The 13,714-nt window shown below is 33.5% G+C and overlaps 1 protein-coding gene across 14 annotated transcripts in view; it reads right to left on the minus strand.

Annotated features, from left to right (window-relative positions):
- Ptpn13 (protein tyrosine phosphatase non-receptor type 13) overlaps nucleotides 1–13,714 on the minus strand; it is a 198,664-nt gene that overhangs the window by 59,380 nt on the left and 125,570 nt on the right. For 11 of the 14 annotated variants that reach the window (XM_074041824.1, XM_074041820.1, XM_074041822.1 and 8 more), the window contains 4 exons: nucleotides 11,522–11,684; nucleotides 6,097–6,514; nucleotides 5,862–5,956; nucleotides 4,267–4,323 (listed from right to left, as the gene is read on the minus strand). In XM_074041824.1, coding sequence (XP_073897925.1) covers nucleotides 4,267–4,323; nucleotides 5,862–5,956; nucleotides 6,097–6,514; nucleotides 11,522–11,684 — 733 coding nt within the window. The remainder of the gene's footprint in view (nucleotides 1–4,266; nucleotides 4,324–5,861; nucleotides 5,957–6,096; nucleotides 6,515–11,521; nucleotides 11,685–13,714) is intronic. The other 3 variants (XM_074041827.1, XM_074041825.1, XM_074041826.1) reach the window with 1 other exon arrangement.

The raw sequence follows: 13,714 nt of genomic DNA on the forward strand, positions 1-13,714 counted from the left end.
CTGCACGATACTAAACAACACTATATATACACTGTCTATTTATCTTCAATTCTCGTTACATAGCAGATGTTTGAGATATTTTAATTGGGGGAGGAAATATCTGGAAGTCATATAGTACATGGCAATCTATGTTAACTTAAAAATATTTTTAAAATTCCTTGAGGACTGAATACAGTTTATGAATCTCTGTGAGGTAGCTAGATATTTTAAGTACCAAGACATTTCTGAGCTAATTATTATATGAAAACAAGCATTAATATTCAAGTTGTACTTAATTTTAAATCCTTAAAATAATTTTCTTTTCTCATTAATAGCCACTGTAATCACTGCAAATTTTGCAAATATTTTAAAATGAAAAAGAACTCTAACTTGAAATTTCCAGTTCTTTAATATAAGCGGGTGCCACTCTCAATAATGTTTACCTGGGAAATAGCTTAAGAAGGATTGAACAATGTATCATTTACAAATTCTAGGTATACTCTCTGCATTAGAGACTGATGTTCTAATGTTGTCTTGCTTGTCTTCTCATGAAGTTCATGTGAAAGTATGCAATCCTCAACTAGAATGGCTGAAGTAATAGTAATGATGGATATGTCTATAAGTAAATTGAATTGCCTAGTAAGAGCATGGTTCTGACAGTGCCAAAGCTATATTGGAAGAGATTTTAATAAGTGGTATATAGAGATGGCTATACAGCAAAAACTAAATCAATCTAAAAGGAGGAACCACTTTATTTTTTTAGCAAGAAAAACTAATTTTCAGCTGGGTGCTGGTGGCTCATGCCTGTAATCCTGGCTACTCAGGAGGCAGAGATAAGGAAGATTGCGGTTCTAAGCCAGCCCAGGCAAAATAGTTCATAAGACCCTCTCTCAAAAAATCCATCACAAAAAAGAGCTGGTGGAGTGGCTCAAGTGGTAGGTCCTGAGTTCAAACCGCAGTCCTGCAAAAAACAAAACACACCTAATTTTCTTGGTGATAGACATAGACCCTAGTCAATATCAGGCAGTTTCATACCATCCATTGGTAGAGTTGGTAGAGGACGCTCCAGTAGGGGAGTCAATAGAGAAGGCTTTAGATAAATATATCAGTTACTCTTAGGAAAAAGACCTATTTCAAATCTTGGGGATGGTGGGCCAGTGGCACCGTATCGGTATAAAAACAAAGGGAGGTACTTTTTAGTGTTATGCTACTTAAAATGCTATCTACTCTGGTGGTGGGAAAGGATATCATAACTGAAACTGTTTTATTTCTGTACCAGCACTTAATCATCCATAGAATAAAAAGGCTTGGCTTGGATAAGTTCCTTTTGGTCTTAAGTTTATTTAACTAATCTTTTTTTTTTTTTAGTTTGGGATATTTATTATTTTTGCTGTAATAACATTTATTTAATTGTGCATTTAAAAAATTTTATTTTTAGTGATGGCTATATTTAAAAACCAGTTTAGAAAATTGATCAATCTGCACTCTTGATCTAGTACGAGTAAGCTATCACATCTCTCAACCTAGACCTACTACTTATTGACTGGTTGACTTTGACTAGTAATATCACTGCTAGAATCCATACTAAGGAAATTCTCTAAATTAGAAAAGCACAAAGATTTAACTAATCTTTTATATCTAGCTAATTCTCCTATTTGTTCAATCTTTAGGGGCACTTTGGACTTTTAAAAAAAATTATAATTCTCAACTTTGCAGGTATTCTAATTACAATTTAGTGGGAGAAAAATCAGTATCTGAAATTATAACGGTCTCCAATATATGTCTAAACAAAGTGTTTTAAAATCTGATTTCTACTTGTATACTTTATTACTTGGAATTAAAAATGGAATTAATTACTTGGAATTAAACATTGCTTATAAAAATAATTATATTTTAATATTGGAAAAAGTGTTCATTTCAGAGTTTGTACTATGTTACTGTGGACCAGAATAACCTATTTTTTTTGGGGGGGGTGGAGGATGGCGATGCTGGGGTCTGAACCCAACCTTCACACTTGCAGGGCAGGCACTCTGTCACTTGAACCACAATTCCAGCAAGAATAATTTGTCTTTTTAGGAATTTTTTGATTTTGCATTTTGTGTTAAGAGTCCTGTGTTTGGCCCCATAAAATATGAGTGTGTATTTTTGTGGTTTGGATACATATCATGAAACAGCATGATAAATTTAGTTGAAAGTTACTTTCAATTGTACTCTAACAATTAGAGCAAAAGAAGAAACATTAAAAATCAACATTACATAATTCTTGGATGTTTTACATTTTTTCAGTCTTTATTCTCTCATGAAAAAAATACTATAAGAAGTATGCTTTTGGAAGTATCTTTTTGGAATCATAATCAAGAGTTTGGAATCCTTTCCATATCTCTGTTTCAAACTGTGGGTTTAGAAGACTCATGACTTTTTTTTTTATATATTCTTACATGTTTCATATTCTTTCAGAATCTCTGGAGGCCACAGAAGGGCAAATTTAATACATTTGCCCTTCTCCTAACTGATAACTTATTATTATAAAGTGATAGCCATTTACAATCCTCATCTAATAATCCTGGTCAACAGGAAGAAAGCTAAAATGGAAATAACTTGTGGGCAAGTAATTTAACTTTCTGATCCTGTGTTGCCTTATTTGGAAAAACATGTTTGTCATGCTCTGTATTATGTGGAAACTAGATTTTCAAGAGCACTAATTTAGCCTCCACGGGCACAGTCAAAGAGTCCTGAGGAACCATAGCTTCTTCTGCAGCTGATTTGGGCACACCTCCATAGGAAGGTGGAATGGCCCTTCTGAATAGGCCAGAGGGAAAGGTGAGGCATCTAGTGGTTTAAACCCAGAAACTTTAAATCTGCACATGCTTATTGGATATCCAATGTAAGTTCTTATTCTTTCCTATGAAACCTAAGTTAAAACCCACTGCACGGTCCCATCCCTGAACAGATTATTATCCAATTGCTTTTAAAAGTTTACCAGGGAGATATAATACTACTAATGATTAGGAGGCAATCTGGATTAGATTAAGGTGTGGGCTCTGGAAACAGACTGCCTGCATTCAGCTGAGGACTCCACAACTTGCTAGCTCTGTGACCTTCCATATAACTGAACTTCTCTAGGTTCTGGTTTCTCATTTGAAAAAGAAAATAACATTAGCACCCAGCTGATTGGGTTGTTGTGGGGAATTAATGAGAAATAAATGTACAGTGCTTAGAACAGCGTTAGGACATAATAAGCACTCAATAACTGTTAAGTCTATAGCTATTACCATTATAGATAATGTTAATAGTAAAACATTCTTTTACATATACAGGGGATCTAAATTTAGCCCACATAAGAAATTTGGTTATCAGAAATAGGGTCTTAATAACTTTGGTTCATGTATATGATTAGTAATTTTTTTCTTTAATGATATGCCCTCAGTTTTTTTTGAGGATTCATATATCCAAAATAGGGTGAAAAAAACTTCTTCAGTTGCCACTAGTATTTAAGACATCCTATGTATTTTAATTTTGGAAACAATTTTACTTCTAAGAAAAAAATTCCTGTTTCGAAGAATTAGTATGTGTATTTTTATTAGAGAATAAGACATATATAAAATAGCAACTTTGGTGCCTGACAGTTTTGACTTAAAAGCAAAAACCAATTCCACATGATTCAACCTTACTCTCATACCTTTCTTTTTGCATTCACTATTAGGAAAATTAGAACAAACTTAATATCAAGTTAGGTGTATCAATAATTGATTAGTATATTTACTTCTTTCTCATCAGGCTTTTGATTAGCTCAACTTTCAGAGACTGAGGATAAGACAAACATTTTGTAGAAAAGTAATGTATAGGTAATATTAAAACATTCTTTTGCTCATGTCTCAATGCCTGTAATCATGGTATGCCCTTGATCTACAATGCTGATCTTGCTGCTCTGCCTGAGAAAATCTTCATTTTAAGATTCAGCTCAAGCATCCCTTTAAAATAATGGCCAAAGTTAAAACTGTTTTTACCCAAAATTATCTCACCTGAAAGTGCTATCTTAGCTTTCCAACTAGAGTCTTTATTTCTAATTTGTCATTTATCCACTTCATCAACAGTAGCCTAAATAACAAGTCCCATCACATTACCATAATTTTGGAAAATACAACTCTCCTTTTATTCCAATGTAAGGTCTCAATCCTTGGCATGGAAATGAAGAATCGCCATGGTTACGTGCAAGACTACTGTATAAGGTACCAAGAAAGAGAAAGATATGATGGATATGAGGGGAAAAACATTTTGCAAACCTACCATTCTCTTTTAAGGGTACTTGGGATGAAGGATTTCCAGAACTATGCATAGTCATTCCTGTGGTATAAATTAAATTATTAGACATTTTATAAAATGATTAGATACTATAAAAGTAATTCTTCTGACAAATTCATAAAAATCAATAAAACATTTTCCTTTATTTACAATAAAAAATATGTCTTCTTATGATGGGCATGTTTACTATTTTTAAATAGTAGGTATGCATAATTAATTTGTTTTGAAGCATAAAACTTAAACACAAATGTGTTGTTTCTAACAATGACATTTAACATGTCTAATATGAAATGATATTTATAATGAAATGAGCATTAAAAGCATGTGTCAAAATGTTAAAAGAAAATTCAATATTTGATAAGAGTGAATAATTTAATTAAAAGTATAGAAAATAAATTTCCTTTTATCAGTGAGTTTTACTTTATGCTTTTCTACAGAATATTTACTACTCTTCTAATATGTGGTGAATTTTCTTGTCAGACAAAGTCTTCTTAATGAAAATAGTTTACAATGTATGAGATCTCATTTCTATGTAAACATACTTTGAATATTATTTCCTAAAACACTAATCAGTCTCTCATACTATTTTCAATAACATAGTGTTACTTATAGGATAAAATCTTGCTTTTTAGCTGCTTCAATTTTTTTAAATGATTCAATTTAAACTGATGACAGTATATTCTCTGAAAGTTGTGGAACTGTACATTAGTAAAGTAATGTTGCTTCCCAAAAATATTTATCAGTTAGAATGTAGAGTTCTCTTCTGACTTCATTTATTCCACATATCTCCAATCCAATTACAAAATGAAAAAACTTTTCGGGTAATCAAGGCTAAATTTTGTTTGTAGTAGAATTTGGTAAAACAACAGGAGAGGGCATCCTTGCTCCTTTTTGTACTTTTAGTTGCTTCATATTTTCAGGAATATTTCAGATCTCTATGCTCACATATCTACTCTTCTTAAATATTTGAGTTTACTGAATTTCCTTTTTAAGATGTACAAAGAACAATTTATGTTATAAAGTAATGTGTATAAATATGCATACACACACATATACACATACCTACACACACACATACATGCATAAAACATATACAACTTCTATACTTAATAGTTTCCTAATAGCTAGCTAGGAGATTTTGAGGTATCAACTAAGAATTTCTACCTGTCAATCACAGCACAATTCATAAAAATCAAGTAAGTTTTTTAGGGACAATTCCATTTATTTTAAGCTGAAGGCAGCCTAAACCTTTAAAAATATGTCATTATGGGGTCCACTCTCACAGGCTTATGAGGAAAAGCCACAGGAAGGCGATCCAAAGCACTGTACTAGACTGTCTGGGCCCTCTCAGTACTCCTGCCATGGCTACCGTGACCAAGAGGAAGCTAAGCAATACTGGCACCATGAAGCAATTCTGTGTTAGATCAATTTTGATTTTACTTTGTGCATTCTACATTCCTATTCACAGTTTTGGCGATTAGGACATGAAGCCAAAACAATTTCTTGGTAATTAATAGGATCCTGTTCATTCACTATGAGCATGAGGTATGGAGAAAAAAGGTAAGCTTGTTTATGCTGACCTATAACATATGCTTGATCAGGGTCTTCAATGGATGAGTCTGATTCATGTTTCCTCCTTTCAGGACTTCTATTTAAACTTGCAACAGACTTTGAACTAAAGAGGGAAAAGGAAAGTAGGAGGGGAAGTGTCAATGTAAAAAGAATATGGTGAAAATAAAGCGTCGAAACAAAAACAAATATATGAAATGTAGGATTTACAAATATGTTGTTTGGTTTAGTCAACTATGTTCTTACTTATTAAGTTTTGTGAGTCCTGACAAAGATTCTGTATCAGATCTTGCCATCTGATGAAAAGGTTTTCCCACCATCTCCGCACCGGTTTGTGGTGTGGATTCCATATTAACAATGACATTTTTCCGATGAGGATAGAGAGAGGCCTGACTGAGATCATGGTAGGATTTACTCATCCCTCTAGGTTTTTCCTCCCATGAAGCTTTGTCACTCTTCTCTTTTGAACTGTTTTGCAATGGCTGGTAAAGCGACAACTCTGAGCAGGATAGCCTCTTCAGAATTTCAGCTTGAACTGACAAAGGTCGAACGGCAAGTTTGTTCAGGGTGCTGCTGGCCAGACTGCCAGTGCTGATTGCGCGTCCCATATTAAATCCTCTAACAGACTCTGCTTGGAGATTCAGGCTCCTAAACGAAGCTCTCTCTACAAGGAAATAGGATTGCTTTACATGATGGAAACACCGCAGAACCTTTATGAGAAGAGTTATTTTAATAAGTAAAATACAACATGCAGTTTTTAATTATCTTGATTGCCAGCATAAGTAGCTTTCACAGTGAGGCAAACAAGGATTTTAAAAAAAAGGCTTGAAGATCTTGGTTTTCAGACCATCTCTCCATCCTTTTAGCTTTTGTCCAGCCACAGCCTACTCAACATTTCTCACCTCATCTAGCAATTCTCTTTGATATAACAATGTTTGCAGTTAGGTCAGTTCATAGTAAATTCCTTACGGATTGGATATGAGAGTGACATTTAAAAGAGAAATTTTCAACCTTAGTAATGTTTCTGCTAAAATGTCAGTGAACCAAGGATGGGGAGAGGGAGAGATGAAACCAGACGGGCTGACATACCTGAAAAAGCAGCTATGCCAAGTTTTGCCCAGAAAAAAAGACCTTGATTGTTATGCTTCAAAAACCTTAATGTAAACTGTGGTGCTCATGTACCACTTTGTGACTGCACTAAAACCCAATACTGAACTGTATATTTTTACAGTCATATGATATGTAAATTATAGGTGAATAATGCTGTTTTTTATTTTTCAAAGTTTTTAAAGCAAATTCTTTGGTACTTATTTTGCTATTACCCCAAACCCACTTTTCCTACCTTGAGGACTCCATGATTTAACTGAGGTACAGGAGCCTGGGGAGAACCAAAGACTAACCTTCTCTCTATTTTGGTAACTATAAATTAACATGAAGTGAACTGGGGATCTTGGTATGCTTGAATTCCTTTCACTACTAAATATACATCCAAAGCCTTCTTTTAGAGATTAAATTTATGAATATTTATAAGCAGTCCTTAGCTATTCTGATGTCATAGCAGGATTTTAACATTTGAGGCTGTTACCAAAAGCATTTTGACACATGTAGATAAAGAACTGGGAGCACAAAGTTTTGCTTGATTAGTTGTTTATGAATGAAGCAACCCATATCACAAATCATTCTCACTGGTCCCCTGTGGAAAGTAGCAATTGTGTGTTATCCTCCATTTGTAGTAAAGCTTGACTACTATTTAAAACATTTGGAAAAATTTCCTTTTAAAAAGAAAATGTCAAATGATTAGAGCTTTAGATTCCACTTCGCTTGTCTTCTAATTCCTAGGAAAGTTAGTAATATACCATTTCAGGTGGACAACAGGTAGGAAAATACTGATGATTTTTAATAGTCGTGCAAGAATGAAATTTAAGTAAACATGTCTCATTGTTACCAGAAAGCTTCAATGTCCCTTCTCTAAAGGGGAAGTGGAATTCAAGCTAAAACAAGGTCTTAAAATACACCTTTGTTTAGAAATTCCTCGAATCATCTGAAACTTAAAATATGGGGTTTTTATTAGGGCAGATAATACTATTTCTATTTCCTTCAAGAGCAACCTTTAATCAAAGATGGAAAGTGGAGTCTTAAGCAGATTCAATTAGAGGAAATATCTTTATACCCCATAGAAATCTTCATCCTTAAGGAAAGTGTAGAGCAATCTTTGGCAGCTTTAAGGGCAAAGGTAGTTCAGTTTGGCTTTATCTGTTTTGTGAAAATATCAGGGATTATGCTATTAAAATCAATTCACAGCCTACTTTTGGATATAATTTAAAATATTACACATACTTATGGGAGAGGAGCATAAACCATCCGCTTATCTCAACTGTCCCTCTGCCTTCTACCTAGGAAGTCCTCTAACATGACCCATCAGTACAGCAAAGGACATCAAAGGGGTCTATATCCTAATACTAATGTTTCAAATCCCAACCAAAGCCTTGCTTGTTCACTCACAGTCAGCAATCCATACTTCCTAATTTCTATTTCTGCTCTTGTTCAGTCCTTTGTACCATTTTGTACTACCTTATATTGATAATTTAATCTCATGTGCTTTTGAAGAAAGGAACTTCATTTGTCATCCCACCATACTTTATTACTTAGTCAGTGCTCAATAAGTGATATTTCTTAATTTTATTTCAGAAAATCAGTTGTTTGTAAACACTTTGAACAGAAAGAGTACTAGATTAGGAATTAAGAGATTAGGATTCCACCACAGTTTAACCTCTATCTATGAGGTTAGATGAGACAATGTCATCTCTAATCTGTTTTCTCATTAGTAAAGTTTGCCCTTACTGGTCTGTAACATTCTTTCTAGCACCAACTTTCTATGAGGCCAAGAAGAAGCATACATTTATTAGCCCGTCAACCTCTTATGGAGCTAAATAGGCATATAGCTACTTCTAATCCAATCCTAAGTAGGATATAAATCTTCTTTGAAGGTTCAACAAAATATGGAAAACATATATGTAATACCATCTTAAAGTGCTTTCACAACTTTAAGGATACATAGTTATTTTGATCTGAGGGGCTAGCCTGTGAGATATGTAGAGCATTCTACCTTTATGGATGAAGAACATGGAACCCTCCTGAGTTACTTTCCTGAGAAGGTAACTGCTACCACCGAGTAGCACTGCTACTACTTCTACATGGTATGTGGTATACTGCAGAATATACATAGTAGCTTTTATTTCTGTTGATACTACTACTATTACTACCTAGTAGTAGATATATACTAAGACAATGTTGATGATGGTGACAATAAAAGAATAATGAATACCTACTGAATTATCACTCTACTGGGCATTTTTATTTTATTTACTTGTTTATTTTTGTGGTGATACTCTGGGGCTCACACATGCTAGGCAAGCACTTTATCACTAAGCTACATCCCACCCCTGCTCTCCTGACCAGGGTTGTATTTGTTTTGTTTTTTTTTTGAGACAGAGCCTCTCCGTGTAGCCTCAGCTGGCCTAGAACTATGTAGACCAGGCTGACCTTGAACCTATGATCCTCCTGCCTCTGCCTCTTGAGTGCTGGGATTATAAGTGTGTACCATAACACCTGGCTGTTGGGCACTTTTAAAGTACTCTACACATATGAATTCATTTATATTTTGCAACAACATTATGATGTAGGTATTATCATCATGATAATCATTATATAAATGGAGAAACCAAGGCAGAGGTTTAAGCAGCTTGCCAAAGGCTGTAAGGTTCATAAGTAATGCAGCCTGGTTAAAACACAGGACTACCTATATCCCTAATTTGAAAATCTAAAATCCAAAATACCCTAAAATCTGAAACTGTTTGAGTGCTGAGTTGCCATGACACAATAACTGGAAAATTCAATACCTGACCTCATGTGATAGGTCACAGTCAAAACACAAGCACACTAAAAATACTGTACAAAATCACTTTCATACTCATGTGTATAAGATGGATATAAGACATAAATGAATTTTGTGTTTATACTTAGTTTCCATACTTAATATAGCTCCTTATGTATGTGCAAATATTCCAAAATCTGAAAAATTCTAAATCCAAAACACTTCTGTACCATGAATTTTGGACAGGGGATGCTCAAACTATATACTATATTACTCTTTAGCATAAAAATGTTGAGGGGGTGAACTTATTCAGGGCACAATGAACACATGGAGTTATCACAATGAAATCTTCTCATATTATTAATGTATTATAATTTAAAAATAAAATAAAGAAATTAAAAAAAACAAAAAGAGCCCCCAAAACAAAAAAAATGTTGAGGAGGGAATATCATCTTCATATTTTTGACTTCTGACTCTTTACTATATCATACCAAAAATAATACAATCTTTAATTGTTCAATTCTGGTTTATATAGGATAAAATATTAGCCCAAGTAGGAATGCTGATAGCACTATTATGCTTGATATTTCACTATACTTTGAATATATATAAGCACACTTAAAATTTTTAGCACAGAAAAGTGGGGGAATAAAAATATGATTACTTTATAGCTATAGTTCAATTTTAGTACGAACAAAAATTACTGAGGAAAGCCAGTTAAAATGCAGATCCTAGGGACACAATTTCTAAATATTATGATTTTCCAAGTTTCAGGTAGGTTCCTTGAATCTTCATTTTTAAATAAGTACATGGTTTCTCTCCACCCTTGACTATGAAAGGATGAAAACATCTATTCGTAGGTTGCCATTACCCCAGTTTGATTAATTGGGAAAATATTTTCTGTAACATTTCAGAATGAGAGGAAGTTCAGAGAAAGGGTTCATAAACACATGATCGTCAGTGCTGTCATTAAACTTTTTAATCACATACTTCAGTGTTTCAATTAAGCCTATAAGGATTTACTATAAAGAAGTGTTTGTATCACTTTAATGTCTACACGTGGTCTTTTTTTCAGTTCTCTTGAAATATTTTGTCAAAGCTAAGCGATTTCTTTCAAGCTGGCTCCTTTTCAGAAAAAAGTAAAGCTACTCTCCTGACCATCCACACTGGTACTGTGATTAGTCATCTCAGGCACAGAACAGGGATGTTCCCAAGTGAAACCAACAAACAATAAATCTGTTTCTTCTCTGTCCTGGGTACAAACTCCCATGTTCTTTCCCTCATCTGGAAAGCCCTTCCATTTATCTCTAAACTATTTAAATTATTTTATTCTTCAAATATAATTCAAGTGTCACCTCTCCAGTCCTCTTGATCTTTCTCTTCTCTTGTAATATAGATGGTAGAACCTATATGATATAATCTGTCAAAATTTGAACCTTATTGTGCATTATTGTTTCATTTATACAGATATTAACCTTCCCAAAGAGTGTGTAAGTTTACTGTGGATAGAGAACATGACCTAAACTTTTTAATATTTACATCAAAATGCTTATTGCTAAGTATGAAATAGACACTTCAGCAAGTTCTCCTTGACTTATCTGGGGTGCTGTTTTCAAAATAAACCAACAAGTTGAAATTTTGACTTCATTTATGACACCTTTAAAAGACTTGACTTGTCATTTAACAGCTGTCATCCTGTAAGTTTTCATGCTACACATCTTTTAAATTTCTTTAAAATTTGTGGCAAAAATCATGCATATACCCTGGAGTTACCAGAGATGGTTGGCTTCTCCTTACCAATGTCTTGGGCATCTTGGTTGCTTTGTCTTGCTTTCATCTGTAGCTGGAACTTATGCTGGGAAGAGCAGAGGTGCAGCAGGTACTCACATACCTTACTGTTGTCTGTCTGGAAGGCATGTTTTATTCCATCTGATGTATTCTGTAATGTGATTTTCTTTTTCTATAACAATAAGAGATACTTACAATTAGGATGCCTTCCTATGTCTTTTTTATGACCAAATAATCGAAACTATAATCAATAAGTAGAGATATTTTTTGTATTTCCCATTATGAGGCATGAGTGTTCTTTAACCTAAACTTAATATAAGTACAGAAAATATAATCCTCTGTAATTATAAACAAATTCAGGAAATAAATTGTTTTCAGAAATTGTAGTAAAAAATTGTATCCAGCTATCAGTAAGGGAAAATTTCATTTAATATGATTGTTGATATTTTGAGTTGATAGCAATGTTTACAAATACTAAAACTATTTAAAAAAGAAACTAGAAATATATGTTCTACTCCCTTGGGTAGAAACTGAAATTCAACAAGAATTTTTTAAAATTAATATATAATGAAAAGAGGTATGATTCAGTTAAGTAGAATCTGGGTGGCAGAAAGTCTAGGATAGAGGATGTAAGAAATTAAAAGAAAATGTGTGGAGCTGGGTGGGGTGGTGCATACCTGTAATTACAGGTACATGGAGACTGAGGTGGAAAGATCACTTGAGCCCAGGAGTTCAAGACCAGCCCAGGCAATATAGCAAGACCCCATCTCAGGACAAAAATTTTAAAAAGAAAAGAAAAATGTGGGAAAGGAGTGGTACCAACATAATTACTGGGTTGAGAGATGAAATGCTTTGATTAGAGATAGCTATTAGCAAACTCAGGGAAAACAGGAAAATAACAAATCAGTTTAATTTCCCTAATGATTCTTGAAAAAATGGTGTCTTTTCTAACAAACAGCATCCCAAAAATGTGACTTATAGGATAAGGCTTGCAGGAGATCCACATGCCTTCGAAGAGGAGCATTCAACATTGCATTGATCTAAAATTAATGTTTGTAGAGAATTACTTAAATACAGTTAGATCCTACTCTAGCTCCTAATTACTGTGCAAATTATTTCCTGTACTTCATGTCTTATATTTACTTCAAATACAGAAATAGGCACTGAAAAGTCAAATTTAGTAGGATGACAAAAGATATAAAAACAGAATATTACCTAAATTTCCCATCTTCATAAATTCTGGCCTTTTTATAAATTTATAAATTGACTTTTCTAACTTATATAATTCACATTAAAGAATTATTACCAAAATTATAAATACAAAGCCAGTACCATTGCCATATATAGAACCCAGCTATAGAAATAAATTATAATTTTATATAATTTAAAATTATAATAAATAATATTGTTGTCAGTGAAACCTATGGGACTAAACTTGTTCTCTCTTTGTTAAAAATGGAAACTAGTACACATTAAGAGGTATTAAAAAAAATAGCACCAAACTACTATTCTGATTATCAGTAGTATAGCTAGTAGTTCATCAAATAGTTAGGACCTTTTTTCCCTAACAAACCTACTTAACTACTGTCAAGCAAGTCACAAAAACACTGAACTCCACAGCTATAAATTTCTCTTACTGATTGAAGCATTTATATAAAAGACAGAATCTCCTTAGTTAATCAGCCAAGAGTTACATAACTAGTGTCTATGATAAAATATCCAAAGGCAAGAAAAGGGGATTGGAAACAAAAAAACCCCACCATAGATAGGTTAGAGGTCCAGTATAATCATGAAAAGTGACATTATACGTGACTTAAATCAAAGAAAGATGTATTGGTTTGAAATAAATTAGAATATTTGTTTCTCTCTAAGAATTAACTGATGGAATGGATAAGAAATGTGCTTGAGGGATTTCAGTTGTGAAAAATACAAAGGGTAAAGGGTGACTTTCATCTCTCAGAAGGTATTAGAAGAAATGAGAGTTTAAAAAGAGAGCTCTTTGTAAGAGAAAGAATTTCAGGATATATGAATGCAGTTAAATATAGGGAGAGTTTGCACGGGAATGTGGTTAATTCTCTATTACTGCAGTTCTTTAAACATGAGGTTGTCATGGCTTTCTACAGGGTTGTATATATAGGAGCTGGTGTGATAGCTTGGCAAATGACAGAATTGGATGTTATTATGACTCTGTTGCCTTTCCCA

The sequence above is a fragment of the Castor canadensis genome, chromosome 9 (assembly GCF_047511655.1).
Source record: "Castor canadensis chromosome 9, mCasCan1.hap1v2, whole genome shotgun sequence".
NCBI lineage: Eukaryota > Metazoa > Chordata > Mammalia > Rodentia > Castoridae > Castor > Castor canadensis.